Source organism: Drosophila eugracilis, unplaced genomic scaffold (genome assembly GCF_018153835.1).
Source record: "Drosophila eugracilis isolate 14026-0451.02 unplaced genomic scaffold, ASM1815383v1 contig_2154, whole genome shotgun sequence".
NCBI lineage: Eukaryota > Metazoa > Arthropoda > Insecta > Diptera > Drosophilidae > Drosophila > Drosophila eugracilis.
Genome location: NW_024573038.1, coordinates 12,628,797 through 12,646,757, shown reverse-complemented (window position 1 = coordinate 12,646,757; position 17,961 = coordinate 12,628,797). Strand labels below are relative to the sequence as shown.

The window sequence follows — 17,961 nt, the reverse complement described above, 5'->3', positions numbered from 1 at the left end:
TACATCTTATCTTACGCATTTTACACAATGTTTTACGTGCTTCTACATGTCTGATTTTTCAAAACATATTTACTCACTTTTATCGAAATCAAAAAACTTAAAATTATTATTAAATTTAAAACCCAACCACTCTTTTATTGGTCGACCAATTACTCCACAACGAAACAATAAAAGTTCTTAAACATAAAAGGGGCTTCATTGTCTGATATGAAATTGCGTTCTGGCTTCTCGGAAGAAAATGGATTTGTGGTCGGTGGCAAAACGACATTTAAATGGCGATTCGATTGATTGATGAAGTGCACCATGTCTAGAGGAGCCTCGTACTTCGTATAAGAGGTCACCACAATGGGGCACTTGAGGTTCAGTGCAGCCTGAATGGTATCTGGCCAAGTATCCTCCAGTGCAAATCCAGTTGATCGATAAAGGCCAGAGTTGAAAAAGCAAACTATTGAAGGGTGTAAGTAAGTCATTTAATATGTTAAATATAAATTTCATAAAATCTGAAATCTTACCCAAATTCGGCTGAAGAAAATGCTGTTCTTTGCAGTAATCATGATACAATCCATTCTCAAAATGATAATTCACAGTTCTCTGGGTTTTCCTACACAAACGGCAGCACCTAAAAATAATTATTAGTTTTAATTTTGTTAATTTATATGAAATAAAAATATTCCAACTCACTTGATTTTCTTTAGCTGTTCGAAAGATATATTATTGGGATTAAGTTCCGGACCAATGAAGACCACATTTAGGGTCTTCACATTTGGCATTATGTGAAGCAGGAAGAGCTCCCACTTTTGTAATATATCCACCTCGAATTCAATCTCTGCTCCAATCAAATGAAGAGTCAACTCCTCGCAGTTCCTTACACGCTCGCAGAGCTTCAGGGCAAACCAGGCCGTCAATGGGCCTGTGGATACCTGGGTCAGCGCTGCGTACTCGCACTCATTAGTAACATCTATAAGAAACGTAAAATATAAACATTTTAAATTATTTTTTTTATAGAATAAATACTTACTGAAATTAAGTTTCTTCATCATCTGCTTGGTGTTGGAGCAAGCCATGGGCAGCTCTCTAAGAACCTTATTGGGCAGTGAGGGCTCAAGTCTTCCGAATTTCGCCTGAAACATGATAAAAGCCTTGAAAAGTTGATAGGCGCCACACCACTTGGCATGCTCCTTGCTGCGATGCTCCGGTTTATCTTTACAGAATGCCACCTCGCCACATCCTCCACATATGGACAAACGCTTGAAGCGATGCTCCCGGCACTTGGACTCGCCACAGATCATCGGAAAGAGAAGCAATTCCTGTTCCGTGGCGGAGAGCTGTCGATTTATCTCCTTCTCCACCTGGCGAATGCACACGATCCGAAAGGAACGGAACTGCTCGCCACTGAAGTCGCCGCACTTGTAGAACATCTCGTGACCTGCATCCACCCACCGATAATTAGCAATTAGTGTGATTTATGTTTCGCTGACAAGCGCTTACCATTTCGGTCAACCGTTTGTCGCAGAGCGTAGCACAGCTGCCGGTGCTCCTGGTCGTCTTTCATGTGGCCACCGCTGCAGTAATAGCTCAGGCCGCAACGGGAACATGGTATCCGATTTTGGCCACACAGATCCGACTTACAGAACTGTAGATTAGTGAAATTCATTAGGATCAAAAGTAAATCATTGACCCTGAGAACGGAGATCTAATTCAGGAATTGCAATATACCTACATTACACAAAGAGGCCATAAAGTATTGCCTTGGCTTATAGATGTACTCCACATACTCCTCTGCTTCTTCATCGGATGACTCTACATCGCTTGGCGGCGCTTGGCTGAAAAGCTTTCCAAGATTGCTGATAAGCGCCGCTGCTGGGGATTCTCCAGCTCCTTTTCGGTGTGATTAAATTATTAATATAATTTTAGTAATATATAAACATTACCAACCCATTTGCAATTTGCTTCCCAGACATTTAAGCAGATCTTCCATTTCATCTGCCTTCGTATCCCTTGAAGGTTTTCCTGATGTCTTAGATTCTGCAGAAATTTTAGGAGCTTCTGAAGCACTGGAAATCTTTGGTTTCTTTTCTTCAGCTTTGATTTCCTTTGGTTGGGTAACTATTTTAGGTTGTTCATTAACTGATTTCACTTCACTAGTTGGGCTAGAATTATTTTTGGCCAATAATTTTCTACGTAACAATTGCTGTATTAGCCTGATGGTTTCATTCTCTTGTGGGTTTTCCGCCTGATCTTTCTTGCTTGAATTTTCCACCTGTGACTTTCCACTTTTTGGAGGACTTTTAGCCTGAGTACGGGCACTTGTAAGCTGGTTTTCCACTTGACAGTCATCTCTTTTGGTAGCTGTCTTCACCGGGATAGCATTGCCATCCAGCGATTCCTGTTGCTCTTGATGCACCTGGTTAATCTTGTTCCTCTGACGATTCCGAATCCTTGGCTTCTTTTTGTGGACCCCCGAATGATTCATGATGATTTTTATTAGGGGTTTTTCAGTTATTTCGAGTGCGAAATTAGCTAGACCACGTTACTCAATTGAACGTACAATGAAGAATGCGCATTGTTCTTGGTCGGAGATCTGCGATCTGCCTCAATTCAATTGGCCAACAGCCATCGGCTTCTCATCGCAGCAGACGCAAGCCCAAATGTATGCCCTGTCTATTTTTGTTGTGGACACGGGCCGATGTCTGACAACGCCAGCCGGTATCTAAATCTCAATCTGAATCCGCATCCGACTCTGAATCTGAATCCGTACGAGTTAGCGTCCATTATTATTCTCGAGTACCAGCGTTTGATTAATTCTCTGCCTACTAATTGCGTCAACAAGCAGAAAATTACACTAAAAGCTCACTCTCTGCATCTCTTTTTGAAATTTTATTGTCAATGAGGGAACAAAAAAAAATAATTACGAAAACCCTTTGTAAATTTGCGGTATACATTTTTTACAGTGTATATAATATTTATCATTTTAAAAAAATTAAACTTTTTAAGTAACTTTTGTAAGTAACATCTTGAAAAGAACTTAAAAAATAAATCAATAAATTTACTAAAAGTGGAATGATAAGAAAAGTTAAGTTAACAAAAAGTTAATAACACTTTCGAATTGATGTGCCTGTCATTAAAAATAGAAAACACTTGCTTGGACGCCATCAAGTTTCCAAAATTTAGTTGACACTTTTCGTGGTGACAAAAAGCTTTAGTTTATTTATAAAACAATTGTATTTCGACTAAGATAACAAAATTTTAGTTTCAAGGAACTTGTCAATGCAAAAACAATTTCGGTAAATCAAACATTGTGACCGCCGAGAGACTAGATAACTATATTAGTAAATTATTAGATCCAAAAAATCAAAAATGAATAAAATAATGATTTTTGGAATTCAGGTTAGAAAATATTTGATAAAAGTTAAAGTTTTTTATAAAGAAATGATTATCATTTCAATTTAAGTTTGAAAACTGCGCGCCAAAGTAAATCAATTTCCTTTACAAATACAACCAAAAGAGAAACACTTTCCCCCGACATTTTTCCAACACTGTGCCAACCGCCAACAAAATTAAAATTAAAACACAAATATTTTTAATTATTTCATTGTTTATCTAAAAATATATATGATTAAGGTAATAGCGTTATTTTTTTTTTTTTTTGTGTCCTTTAAATATAGTTTAGATTACAGACAATAAGAACTTAACCATCAGAATTTAAGCAAGTCATAAGCTAACTCTTTGCTGTAATTAGTGGAGATTACAAACTATTTTCATATTTATCAGAAGACACACGCGAGGCTATTCACACAAAAGTATGTCGATAATAAACTATTTTAAATAATTGACAAATCGCAAGGACATAAAGTAACCTTATAGTTATTTCTGAAATAAAGTCCAAAACATTTCCAATTAATAACAAACTAAAAAATCTTTCCTATAACCTTAAACCATAACTTAAAAATAAATTATTTCAACTTTTGAAATAAAAATTGTGTTTTATTTTAAAACACATGAAAATAAATAGTATTACAGCTTTTCATTTTAAAGATGTTTCCACTTTGGAAACTATAACTTTTGGAAGCAGTTTTAAATAGGACAAAGAAAATCCTAAAGCAAGAGAATCTTCATCATACATAAGGATTACTTTATGTCACTTCAAAAAAACATAAAAAATGTTTAAACCGACATCACCGCACATTCATTTATGCTCCTGTCAGTACAATCTTTTGCAAAGTGCGATAACAGGATCAAAACTTATCATAAACACGTCCAAGGGGTAAGGATTCGTTCATTAATTCATTCAATGGCCATTGGTAAGATCAACGCCTCCACAGGCTCCTTCGCCGTCGGAAGTGCTGGTGCTACCATTGCAGCCATTAGAAACTCCATTTTTAGGTGTTGCGCTAATCTTTAAGGACCTCAAGGAACTTGTTGCACTAGCCAACCCCACAACATTCTCTTCCTCATCCGAAGAGGCATCGGATAGCTGCCTGGGCGACAGTCGGCAACCACGCTGAATATATTGGGGCAACCGATCCACGGAGGCCAGGATCAAGCCAAGGAAAGGAGGCGAGGGCTTTAATGGTCGCGACAAGTATTCCGGATGATATTGAGTGGCTACGAAATAAGGATGATCACTGAGTTCTATGATTTCCATCCTGGTCTTGTCTTCGTCGGTGCCTACAAAACGCATGCCGTGCTCTTCCAGTCGGGGAACATATTTCGGATTAACTTCATAACGATGCCGATGACGTTCCTCCACGGTTTTTGGACTGCCATACAGCTGACGTATGACACTCGGGCCATCGGCGAACACCGTAGTTCGTTTTCCCAAACGCATAGTGCCACCCAATTGACCAGTATGATGCTCGGGCATATCGATGACCAAAGCGTTGGCTGTATTCGGGTCGATTTCAGTAGTGTTGGCATCTTTAAGACCCAATACGTTTCGGGCAAATTCAATCACAGCAGCTTGTAGACCCAAACAGATGCCAAGCAATGGCTTTTTATTCAATCGCGCCCATTGACATGCCCGAATTTTGCCTTCCATGCCACGGGAACCAAATCCGCCGGGCACTAGGATACCATCGCTTTCGCACAGCTTCTGCCACTCCTTGTGGTACTTGCTCGGCTCCGTCTTCATAGTCTCCTCCTCTAGCTGGCACGATTCGATAAAGACCAGTTCCAGTTTACGATTTACAGCCAGGGCGGCATGTTGCAGGGCTTTCACCACGGAGGCGTAGGAATCCGCGAACTTTGTGTACTTGCCAACAACTGCGATGCAAACTTCGCGACGAACAGTCTCTGTGCGGCGGGCCAAGTCACGCCACTGCTGTAGACATCTGAAATAAGCAAAACGAAAGTGGTTAGTAAATATATATTCCAGATTTTCATAGTAATATTAACTTACTTGGTCCTCTTGCTCATGTTAATATTAAGTTGCAGTCGCTCATTGAGATATTCAATAACTCCATTCTGCTCCATCAGCAGCGGAACATGGTAAATTGAGTTCAAATCGTGGATGCATATAACCTGATCCGGGCCCACATGACAGAAATTACTGATCTTCTCCTTGACCTCTAGTCCAATGGGTTTCTCCGAACGGCAGACAATCAAATCGGGACTCAGACCACATCCTCTAAGTTCTCTTACCGAACTCTGAGTGGGCTTCGTCTTTGGTTCTCCAGTGGCCTTGGGCAATGGAACCAACGACACATGGGCCAAACAGAAGTTCTCTCTCTTAACGCGAAACTGAAACTGACGGAAGGCTTCCACGAAAGGCATGCCCTCAATATCGCCAATGGTTCCACCCAATTCTACAACGCACACCTGTGGCTTCGTGGATCCTTGGACAGGCGTCTTGGCCACGCGCTCCACCCACTCCTGGATGGCATCCGTGATATGTGGGACAACTGTGAGGAAAATAGTTAAAATTAATGGCTATTCGAATATTTATATTACGTACAAGATGGATCTTATCATTAATTACCCACCTTGAACGGTTTTTCCCAAGTACTCTCCAGTTCGTTCCTTTTCAATGACCAACTTGTAGATCTTGCCCGTGGTTATGTTGTTGTCCCGATGCAGAGTGACATCGAGAAATCGTTCATAGTTTCCTAAATCCAGATCGACCTCAGCGCCATCGTCCAAAACGTAAACTTCACCTAAGAATAAAATAAAACAATTTTTAAGAGATTCAAGAATTTAGGCTTTCTTCCCCCCTGGTGGAAATTAATAGAAAACTGTTTTTAATATTACATTTTTATTTCAATGTATTTGTGCTTAGGCGTAAATGGCGCACTCCCAGCTTTCCTTGGAGTGACGCTCAACTAGAAATCAATCAAGTAGCATGGCATGGACACAAACTAAGTATAATGCTTATAGTCTAGTCTACAGGGCGTATGTACAGTCTTGGGCTTAATCTAGGCTTTCTGAGCTGTTCCACTACTTGGACTCCTCGAGATCCTCCTTGTAGAGCTCCTTAAATATGAGTTTTTGTATCTTGGTGCGTATGCGAAGCTTCTGCGCTGCAGTCAATTGCTTCATGTACGGATGCAGGCTTAGCAAGTAGTGGTAGTCATCGTCCTCTGGCACTAGTGGAGCATCCATTGTCGAGGATCCATTGAAGTTACTATCCTCAGAGAGCCGCGGTCGCTTCAACTTAAGGGCGGGTATCAGTCCATTGGCATAGGAGTGTTGAGTGAAGCTTAAATGATCTCCATTTCCTCCCACAGCGGAGGAGGCTCCGAAGTCTTCATTTCTTTCTTTGGCCGCATGGTGAGCTGCTGCCAGGGTGGCCAGCGGATGGTGTGCTTTGTTGTACAATGGCGGGGGTGACACAGATCTCTTGCCACACATTGGTGCTCCATTGGAGGATACAGATGATGCGGATGTAGTGGTTGCCGGCGCCAATACAGCTGCTGATCCTGGTTGTTGTACTTGTGCGGATGTGGTAGTCACCACTGGAGGTGGAGAACAGTGAGCAGCTGGTGGTTCCACCAGCATCTGAAGTAACGGAGCCGCTGGAGAGTGCTGTTGTTGTTGTTGCGATGGCGGTGGTTTTTTGCTTAAATCCTCGGCCTCCTTTTCTAGTTCCATCAACTGGGCTCGAAGTAATCCTGCCTTGATCAAAGCGTGCTGATGTGCCTCCTCTTGTGCTCTCAAAGCTCCTGTGGCCAGTGGTGTGGTGCTCACTTGGTTCATTTGATGAGCAGCCGGCGGTGTGGGCATTGCCTCCTCCATGGTGGCCTCGCTAGCCTCTCCGTCCGCCTCCGCCTCCAAATCCTCCTCGTCGTAATCCTCGTCGCTGTCTTGAAGGCGACGTATCAAACCGTTGGTTAAATCCGGTTCCACCACTGTCTTTTCGCAATCCTCGCTCTGCTGGTTAAAGTAGAATGACTGATCCTGCTCGTTCTTTGGCAAACGGTGACGCATGTGATCAGCTGATAGATTAAAAACTTTATTAAATACAATCCTTTATTAAATAACTCCTATAAACTCACTTAGAAACAACAATGCATAATAGTGCAGCCATTTGGACTCAAAGGTTGCTGGATCTACCATAAAATCACCGTTATCCGCTCGAGGTATCCTTTTGTACTCCACTCGAAAATTGTCTCGCAGCCCCTTCCACTTGGCCTTGAGCACGATCTCTGGGAGAGAGAGTGGGATAACGATAGAGAATCTTCTTTGTTTCATGTTTGGAGACATTGTCAGTGCTGCCAACTTTGCTAGTTATTCGCCAAATCTGATTAGAACCGGAAACTTAATATTTCGTTTAGCTACTTTACGCTGGATCTTAACTGTTATTTTGCCGTAAGTTATTCCATAGTATGTTATGGGTGTACAATTTTAAATATCAAAACGAAACTGCCTAATGCTTACAGTTTTTAAAATATGTATAAGCTAAGGATACGGAAATGGCTTCCAAAACTAAACTTTTTAATATAAAAAAAAATTGTATTAAAATTTATCTCGTTGAAAAACCGTTTTTTGACACTGAAAATTCGATTCAACTTTTTACTTTTTGGCTCTGTAAAATAGTTACAGTTTAACTTTAAGTCGACAACACTGAGGGAACTCCTTTTTTGCCGTATGCTCTACTTACTCGGCAGCTTATGCGCCCCGCTCAACTCGTCCCACATCTGCTCGAGGAAGGCCTTGTTGCAGTGGAAGTTGCGGTTCCAGATGGCCGGACGCTCCTCAATGTCGTGAATAAACTGCTCCACATTGAGCACAATGGTGGACTTTTTTGGCGCCATCTTAGCGCGCTCGAACGTGTGAGTGGAGTTTTTTTTTATTCGTTATTTTGTCTTTGTTTCACGCGTGCACTTTGTTTAATGGGTAGCTCCTGCTGTTTCACTTGTCCGCCGGCTAACGGTGAATGCCAAATGCATGCTCAAACGGCAAGCACACACACGCACACTACTAACCAAATTCACTGAGAGAAACGGTTGAAATAAAGAGCATTAGGCTTTTTGGTCACTCACTATAGCCATCCCTTTTCCACCCACAAGTTAGCTGCGATCCGTGACCATCAATGAGCAGCCCCAGCCAATGCCCCTCAAACTGTTAACACAATAACTTCATTAAGATTCCTTCGTTAGGCCTAGGCCCAAAAACGAGCTGGGCGACAGGAAATGCCGCTCTGCGCTGCTCGCTTTGCTCTGCTCTGCTCCCCATCGTCCGTTCAGTCCATCTTCCTCGCTCCCCCTTCTGCTTTCAACCAGCTAGATGAAGAAGACGAGGCAGGAAAGAAGCAGCGAAATCAAATTATAAACACGCCAGGCCAAGCCAGCAACAAAGTGGGAGATATAGAGAGGGAGAAACAGAGACAGACGAGCGACGACCGAGAGACCAAGACCAGCCAACGGTTACTCCACGAGCCTGCCTGCTCAATACTCCCGCTTCCCATCCCGCTAACGCTCCCGGTTCCGCTGCCTCTGACTGTCCCCGTACCCCTTCCCCAACTCATTGCGGTAGATACACTTGGCAAAAATTTTCAATCCGAAATCAAATTTAATTCGTTTGTGATATTATATTTTAAATACAAATACTATTACGAGGTTAATAATAATAAAATCAGCTAGTCATCTCATAAGAAAATTAATCCCAACATTTAAAACTTTTAAGACCAAAAAATCTAGAGTTTCCCGAGTAATAAACATTTTCGCCTAACCTATACTCATTTTTTGCGAATGCATCGTCTGGCCCCAGTGCATTGATGTGGATGTGTGTGTGAGTCAGGCGCAGGCGGCGGCATTCAGTCAGTCATGCAAAAATGTTTGCCGTGCACAGAGTGCGAAATACTAAAAACGGCAGCGTGGAGTATGGAGACTTTAGATTGTGGGAGGGAGAGGGGCAGGGGCAAAAGGAGGCGGTGTAAGGGGAGCGGATGCAGAGGCACAGGCCGCAATCACACGCAGACATACAAACATACATACATATGTACGTATGTATGTATTCCAGCGAGCAAAAGCAATTTCTGGCGGCAGCTATAGCTTTGCTGCAGGCAGCAGGCGGCAGGCATAGCAGACAAGAGACCAGAAGACCAAGCCAAGCCAAGCCAGACAAATAATGCGTCACGTTGCGCAGTCGTTAAATTTTCGTTTTCGTCGTTGCCGTTGCCGTTTTTATGGGCAAAAACTGCCGGCGACAGTGTGTTTCGTTGCTGTTGTTGTTGTTGTTGTTGCGGCTGTTGTTGTTAGGTGAGGGCAGGGCCAAGAGGGATGGAAAAGCGGGCTGAAATGCTGGCCCAGCTGCTGTCGAGGTGATTGGGAGCTGGGTAACTACTGCTCCTCTGCTGGTAGCCAAGAATTTCACAAGTTTCGACCCGCCGTGGAAAGTTATGAGGCCTCTCATCCACCCAAACACACACACATATTCATTTTGAACTGGAAGCTGTTTTGCTAGGAAATTGGCAGCTAAGTGGACTAACACTGTGGGGATTTGGAAATCATTTCCTCAACTTGGATTTCCCGCTGCTTATCAGGCAGTAGTGAGCGAAACCAGATAAGAGTTGGTCTCTTCAGCTTCACCAACTATTTATAGGTCAGATCTTGCATAAAGGCAATGTATTGATAGATCGAGTTGGAATGGTGAACACTGGAAATCGGTTGGATACTCCCTTCTCGCTTATCGCTTAACCCGTGAAGTAAAAAACGCAATAATTGTGTTTTATACAGAAGCTTTAAAATTATTTAGATTTGGTAAACTTAATACCTGAAATGGCTATTCAGGCTTATGGAAAAAAATGTTAAGAAAAACAGCTTTATACTAATAATTTTTTAATTTTAAATAGATTTTGAAAAATGATAAGAAAGATGAGAAATTATCTTGCAATTATTATTGCTTAAGGAATCAAAATTCTATCAATATCTTTTATAGTTACCCATCTTAGGACAAATATATTTTTAAATTCGTAAGACTTGGTCTTTAAAGGGTTAAGTGTTCTGACTCCATCCTCTAACGCACCTTTAACGCTTTGTCTCTATCGCACTTTGTTCGCTTTAAACTTCATCGCATTTGCTTTCGATTTGCATTTCAGTTCTTTCCCCAGCTTCATCCTTAAATACTCCATCTCCTTTCCTTTCTTTAAACAGTAAATCTACTTTTATACTCTCCTTCATTTCAAACTATGTTTTATCTCCCTTCCACCCAACCAAAACATAAATTTATATCACTGCCCCCTCTCGCTTCAACTGTCATTGAAATTAGCCCAGGAATGAAGAGCAAAGGAAGAGTGCCGATGGGCTCAAAAAAAAAGAGGGGGTAGGGAATAAACTATATAGTTGCTTTATAAAATCAATAAAACACACACACATGTGCGTGTTTCACTCGCTCACATACATATGCAAAAATTAGCGCGCCAGGAGTCGCAACTAACGGTACATGTGGGTGGTTAGGTGGTGAATCAGTGGGTGGTCGCCGTGTGTTAGTATATGTGAGTGTGTGTTACCGCCAAAGTTTATAATAATCGAAAAGTTTTTTGTGCGCTCGGACACAGCCGCACCGGCCCGTATATTCCGTTATGTCCCGAGAGCGTTTTCACGAGCGCGAATACCGAGAAAACCGAATTGCGGAATTGCGAATTCCCGAACCAAAATGCGAACCACTGCTGATTGCAGTCAGCTTACAACTGAAATTGAAAATTCAGCAGAGCAAAGTGCGAAGCGCCGCTGCTGCTGTCGCGGCGGCGTTCTTGTTGTTGCTGCCGTTGACGCGCCGCCACCGCTGCCGCACACAGACCGCTCTGTCCTCTCCCCCATACCCCCACAGCCCCTTTCGGCTGTTTGCCACTGCGACAGGCTGCAGCCATCCGCCATCAGGCCGAAAGCCATGAGCCATGAGCCAGCAGGCCGTGTTCAGACCCAGGCCCAGTCGCAGTCGCAGTTGTAGTAGTCCCATTCCCATACCCATTCCCACTCCAAATCCCAATCCCCGGCCAGGTCCACAAGCCCCCCAAAAGCCAAGCGAGCCAGCCAGTCAGCCAGCCAGCCAGCCAGAGCCAGAGCCACCAGCCAGCCAACAAAACGTGCCAACTAGCGGCGGCAGCTGAAACGACGCCAGCCAAACAGCCAACAGCCACCAGCAGCAGCAGGCAGGCAAAATAATATGTATAAAAAAAAAACACAAAAAAAGTACTAAAGGAAGCTAAAGGCCAGGAGAGAACGAAAATTTGATACACTTGAATGAAATTTCGGTTTAATTTGGAAGTCAATCTAAAATGCAACTTTTTACCAACCCACACAAAAGAGACAACCTGATCATCACAGTTTTTATCCCTGACTTAGCTTAAACAAATTAAGATCATTTTATGAAGGTGCTTGTACCCGATGCAACCGTTGTCAAATACAAGCTAGAAAATGAAAGTTAATATATATCAGACTTTGATATTGTGCAGCAGAGAAATAAAACTGTTTGAGGGTAGTGGGAAATTACTCTTATCTTTTCGTGTTATTGTACGAACGGAACCATTTTTATGAGATCTAATTAAGAATTAGAACTAGTGCACAGTATATAGCTCCGTAAAAGTGCCGGAACAGAAGAGATAATGCCAAATATAAGTAATTTCATAGTGCATCTTTCTATATGCATGTTTTTTTAAAATTAGAAAACTTTAAGAATAAGTTCATAAATCTTTTAGTTAATTAATAATAATTACATCCGCTTTACTTTCTATCAAATTTATTTGGAATGTCCTAACCTCATATCCAAATCATAATACCCTCAGAAGTGAGGGCATGAGAAGCGCACACTGAAACGCAAAAAACGCCAGCGAGGAGGCGCAGGCTATCCAAATGGAGGGACGAAGCCAGGGGGGTTGGTATGGAGCAAGGGGGAGGAGGGGGAGAGCAGAGCAGAGCAGTCAGCAGGCTGGCAGTTAAGTTCAGTTTCAGGCGAGAGCCAAAGCCACGCCACAAGCTTTTGCTTTTGCTTTTGCCGGCGCGACACATACATACATACATATATAATGTATATGTGTGCAATGGATAGGAAGGGGGGTGGAGAAGCGCGCACAAACGCTAAAAACGGCCGCCGCCATTTGCTTCGCTCTGCTCGCTGCTGGCTCCCCTTTGTTGTTGCTTTTGCTTTTGCTGCTTTTGGGCATATTATTGCCGGCTATCCAGCACACGCACACCAATACACTCATAGCACACCCATAGCCGCATAGCCACACAAACACATGCGAGAGAGAGCCAGCCGTGCTGTCTGTGTGAGGTGGAGCCGGTGGCCTGCTCTCCTCCAGCTCCTCTTTCCTTCCTTCTCTCTTCCTGCCTACTTGCATGCGCTCACACAGCCAACAACAATCAACGCGCGGAAGCGAGCGAGCTAGCGAGCGAAAAGCATAAACCATGAAGAGAGGAAGGGACAAGAGGGGGCGGTTGCGGGAGAGAGGAGGCTCGTTAAAATCACGCGACAGGAGGCAGCAGCGCACCAGCGGCAGCAGCAGAAGCAACGGGGGCGGTGCAACAAACGCCGGGCAAAGCGAATCGATGTGAATTTGGCTGTGGCTCCACGGCCACCGCTCTTCCTCTTCTCACTTCGTTCTCCTCTTCCCACTTCCTCTTCTCTACTCTTCTTCTATCCCCTCCTCTCATCACTCTTCCTCTTCTTCTGGCGCCTGTCGCTCAGACACCGTAAGTGTGAGGTGGGTGGCGTTTGGGTGGAAAAACGGAGGTGGAAAGCAGCGAAAATGTAATATAACGCTATATTATAAGGGGCAAGTGCGATTGTGCAGCCGTTAAGAATTTGCGAATTGAATATTTCTTACAATTAAATAATGATCCCCAATAACGCCTACCTTATCTTATATAATCGTATCTTATCTTCATCTTAACTGGGGATGCAATTTCTTTACCCGGTTAAAAGAAAGAAAATAAGTCTGCTTCAACCAAAAATATATTATTAATAATATCAATGAAATGGAAAAGGTTTTTATAACATATTAATTCCAAACTTTTGTCAACCAAAACGAAGGACAATATAAATCCGCTTGGTATTTTGATGGAATAAAATACTAGGATACCAGTACCAGTTGACTGTCCAGTCAACTACACTTTTGCCTATATATTTCACTTAAGAGTCTTAAGCTAAGGCACAGCTAAGATTCCTAAAACAGATGGGAAAGCTAATTTGGCAAACTGCTACTGTATTCCGAAACTTCTGCCCAATGTAATTACTTAAAGCGATCCATAAGCTATGCTTAAAGTTATGGGAAGTGGGCAAACTTTTGACCAGACGACGAAGAAGATTGAAGCTTATGAAGCCATAGAACACACACGCACACACCGACACGTGCGGGCCCATCAGCAAACTGTATTATCTGTGTGTGTATGTAAGCGTGTGCGTGTGGCAACAAATGAGGGGGCGAGTCGGTGGGAGGCAGCCACTCAACCTCAGACGCCAGAAACGCGTAGCAACGGTCACATCCTGCTGGCGAGCTGGAGAGTTGGAGAGCCGCCACAGCGAAATGGTATTTTCCATTTAATTTTTGCACACCAATACACACACACACGTACAAAGCTCGCACACGCTGGCCATATGTATATGAATACAGTGGAGATTCGATATTCTTATTCTACTTAATAAATGCTATTAAAAGAGCATTACACTTAATTATTATTCAATATATATTTTATAATACAAAAAATTGTTAACAGAAATATGGATGGTATGGGAATTTTTGGCAATTTTAATTCTTTGCGTCTTTTATTGCGAGTTGTAATCGTATTTGGCAGCACATCCAAATGAGAAGAAAGAATAAAGAGGGTCAAGCAAATGAATGATATATTTCACACTTTTGGAATGAAATCGATAACGTGTGCCAGTTTTGGCTTGACCTTCTTACTAGATAACTACTGTATGTGGTAGGAAATCCAGAAGAAAAAAAGAAATACAACAAGGCTCAAACAAATGTTATAACTCACGCTTTCCATTTCGTACATACACCTATATTACACTTTATAAATTATCAATCCTAGCGGGCTACTACTGTATGTGGCAGCATACGCACAAGGCAGAGCAGAAGCGTGAGTTATAAAAAAGAGGAAGAGGAGCAGTCAGAGGTGGCAGCAAAACCAAAAACAACAACTAGGCAACAGCAGCAGCAGAGGCCCAAGCATTATTGTCGTCGCGAACGTGAGCGTAACGAATGCGCAAGCAGAAATCCAGCAACAAAGCAAATGCAGGCCAAAAAGGAGATGGAATAAAGCGGAGGGGGGGAGTGGCCCGGTGTGCAAGGGGGGCGGGGAGGGGCGGCAGTTAATGGCGCACAGGCAAAGAGCAACAGCTGCTAACGATGTTGACGCGCCGATGACGGCCACACAACCAAATGGGCAGACAGAAGAGCGAAAAGAGGAGGACTAGGAGGAGGAATTGGAGAAGTGCGGAGAGGAACTTGGCTCTTTTATGGCTAAAAACGCTAATGTGACCGATGGAGCGGAGGGCGATGGTAAAGGGAGGGAGCGGTGAGCATGACGGAGCGCAAAGTACATGCAAAAAGCCCGGGCAACAACAAAGCAACAAAAGCACTCTACAGCTAGAAGAAGACACCCTCAAAAGATGGAACGCCGCAGCGGCCAATATGGCGACCCTTGCCATTTCCCACTCCGCATATTACCCCCGCCATCACCCCCTCATACACACACACTCGCAAGCACCCACTCACACTCACACTACCGAAATTAACGCAAAACAAATGAAGCACACGCATGTGCCGCAGTCGCAGTCGACGCTGGCGTTAACGTTGGCAGCGAGCAGAAACAGCAGCAACACACCAACACAAACAAATGAGGAGAATTGCATTTGGTGCAATTCGACCCCCAAAAAGTGAAGCTGGGCGCAAAAATGCAAATGACAGGCGGCAGACAGTAATCCCTTATGAAGGGGGGTGATGAAGGTGGTGATGGGAGGGTTTGCCAGAGGGAGGTGGACTATTTCAACTCATCGAAGTCGCAAGGGCCTGTTACACTACCTAAAGTGAATCATAATTGATAAGGTGAGCAAAATTCACAGTCACAAGATGTGCGTTTCTACTGTTGAAAAGTAAAAGTTGGCACCCCTGATTAAAACCTTGCGTTGAGATCTATCCAGTCACGTATACACTTTAAAACAGTCAGTGCATCCTTGGACACATTCAGCTATAACGATATCTCTGCAAAACCCAAGCTAACCCTTACCCATCAAAGTTTGAGAATTCGTTTATTTTCTTCCGTTACTTAAGATACACACGCATTACACCCGTGTAGACCAGCCCTAAAATTTGTGCAGGTCATCGGTGTGTCAGATATCAAATACACATACGTACGACCCGGGCACCTCACAAACAAGCTGGATAATTGCATTGGCACATTGCATAAATAAATTTGTGTGAGTATCGCTGCTACCGTTTATTCATTTATCGTTGTTATTGTCATTTTGGTCGGGATTGTTCCTTTTGTTGGGAGACATAGTGGGCAGAGAGTGAATGAGAACGAACGAGTGAGAAAACTGATCGGGAAGACGAAGGCACAAATAAACAATATTCTGAGACAAAAAATAAAAATGAGAGTTCATGAAAATGATACGTGCTTCGAATCATATTTGAGTTCAGTATAGTTCGGATCGCCAGTGTCTGTAGTTCTGCTGTGGTTCACGTAAACAGTTTTATTATATACGTATATGTGCACACATGCAAGCAAGTGCATATTGGCAGCGAAAGATAAGCAGCTGACTTTTAATGACACGAAATCGTCGAGCCAGTCGCGGGAAATTCGCTAATCCCACCGGATCATTTCTAAGTGGTTGAAAACTCGCCGGTAAACCGTTTTAATATTCTTTCCCAAAAATAAAAAACACCGGGCAAAGCAAAGTAAATGTAATACAAAGAGAAGCAAAAAAAACGTGAATTTTCAACGTCAAGCTACAAAAAGAAAGCCCCAAAGAGGAACAAAGAGTGAAGTTAAGAATATAAGCTTTTCAATGCACAAAAACAAAGTTTGTACAATGTACACCTAATCGACAAACTATAAATCGATATGTTCTTTAAGTTCCGTACACAACAGGTGAATCCCCCTTTTTATAACTCGCATCGAAAATGTGCTTCCAAAACACAGTCTCCACGTTTTCAGCAAGTCACTTGGAGAATTTTTCATTTCACATGTACATTCGTCATTTCCCTTCTTGATGGCTCCGCTCTCTAGTTGATTTGTTGATAAACAAACCATAATTGTTTAAAAACACGTGCGTTTACTTGTTGTTTGTGTTAAGAGAGAGAAAGGCAAAGAGAGAGAGAAAGAGTGGGCAAGAAAACAGCTGACAGGCAGGTATATCTAGTCATCTCTTTCGCACTCTCATTGCAAAAAAGTTAACACGCCACTATAGCATTCATTCAAACACTTCAAGAAAAATATTAGATGATAGGATACACTAAATAACTGAATTTTACTTCGATAAGTAAAATAAATATTTACGAACATTTTAACAAAATATTAAAGTAAAAACCTAATTTTCCGATACCTAAAAAAACTTTTATCCAAAATTAAACCAAAATTCCATGCATACTTGGTTTGAATTTGGTTTAAGAGTTTTGAAGAACCGGAAAAATAAACAGAGTATCGATGCTTACTTAAACCACCAGACACCAGTAACACCATTCTTATATGAAGTTTTAACTTGTTTTGTTTACTTATCAAAGTGAAAGTGTGCTCTTTGTTGTTTTCTGCATTTATTATTATTTATAGTTTATCCTATGATGTGTTATTTATATTTTGTTTTTGTTTAGGTTCTTTTGGCGGGAGAATGTATATAGCACCGCATGGTAACACTGACACTTTACTCTCTCGTTCGCGCCATGTGGTTACAACAAGTCGTGTGACCTTTGGCAACAACAAAATCCACATCTTGCAACTTACAACAATAATTGCACATACTTGCAAGAACTAAACGATACACTGAAACGTCACACACACACAATCACTTATTCTTATACAGCTTGCACGAAATATTGAAAATTTGCCAAAATAAATACAGGCATTTCCCTAATGTCGTGAGCATACATATTATATACTCCGTCTATAATACAAATGAACTTGAGAACTCACCATGCTCATAAGGTGAAAAGGTTCCAGCATCTATATTGATATAGGGGTCGATCTTTATCGATGTCACACTCAGGCCACAGGATTTAAGGAGGGTTCCGAACGAGGAGGCTATTACACCTTTTCCCACGCCGCTGATGACGCCGCCAGTGACCAGGATGTATTTCATATTTTCCATCTTGAGGCTCCAATATGATGAACCACGGAAACGGCTAGATTATTGTATATCCCGGATATGAACGCGATATGTACTCAATCAACCGTTATTGGAGCCACAATAATTGCGCCGTTTATTTTGCTTTTACAGCACGTGGTATTCTTAAAACGACAGATTAGTTGCTTTGGTACTTTCTGCGGGGCGCCGGCGGTATGACCACATCACATTCTGCCAAAA

At 42.4% G+C, this 17,961-nt stretch overlaps 2 protein-coding genes across 4 annotated transcripts; both read right to left on the bottom strand.

The window, feature by feature from the left end:
- Window positions 1–109: 109 nt before the first annotated feature.
- Window positions 110–2,538, bottom strand: LOC108104253. Its single transcript, XM_017210202.2, has 7 exons — window positions 1,936–2,538; window positions 1,721–1,878; window positions 1,489–1,633; window positions 1,019–1,426; window positions 682–958; window positions 513–619; window positions 110–445 (listed from the first exon to the last, which is right to left on the bottom strand). Exons 1-7 carry the CDS (start codon window positions 2,471–2,473, stop codon window positions 150–152), a joined length of 1,929 nt encoding a protein of 642 aa, XP_017065691.1. The 5' UTR covers window positions 2,474–2,538; the 3' UTR covers window positions 110–149.
- A 1,088-nt stretch (window positions 2,539–3,626) lies between these two features.
- Window positions 3,627–17,958, bottom strand: LOC108104281 (CTP synthase). 3 transcript variants are annotated; one of them, XM_017210246.2, is made up of 5 exons: window positions 10,946–11,106; window positions 8,096–8,428; window positions 5,982–6,152; window positions 5,399–5,900; window positions 3,627–5,330 (listed from the first exon to the last, which is right to left on the bottom strand). In XM_017210246.2, exons 2-5 carry the CDS (start codon window positions 8,247–8,249, stop codon window positions 4,289–4,291), a joined length of 1,869 nt encoding a protein of 622 aa, XP_017065735.1. In that variant the 5' UTR covers window positions 8,250–8,428; window positions 10,946–11,106; the 3' UTR covers window positions 3,627–4,288. The 3 variants fall into 3 exon arrangements, with proteins under 3 accessions (XP_017065735.1, XP_017065732.1, XP_017065733.1); XM_017210243.2 differs by lacking the exons at window positions 8,096–8,428; window positions 10,946–11,106 and adding an exon at window positions 17,571–17,958; XM_017210244.2 differs by lacking the exons at window positions 3,627–5,330; window positions 5,399–5,900; window positions 5,982–6,152 and adding exons at window positions 6,243–7,430; window positions 7,491–7,640 and having other exon boundaries at window positions 10,946–11,111.
- Window positions 17,959–17,961: the final 3 nt, after the last annotated feature.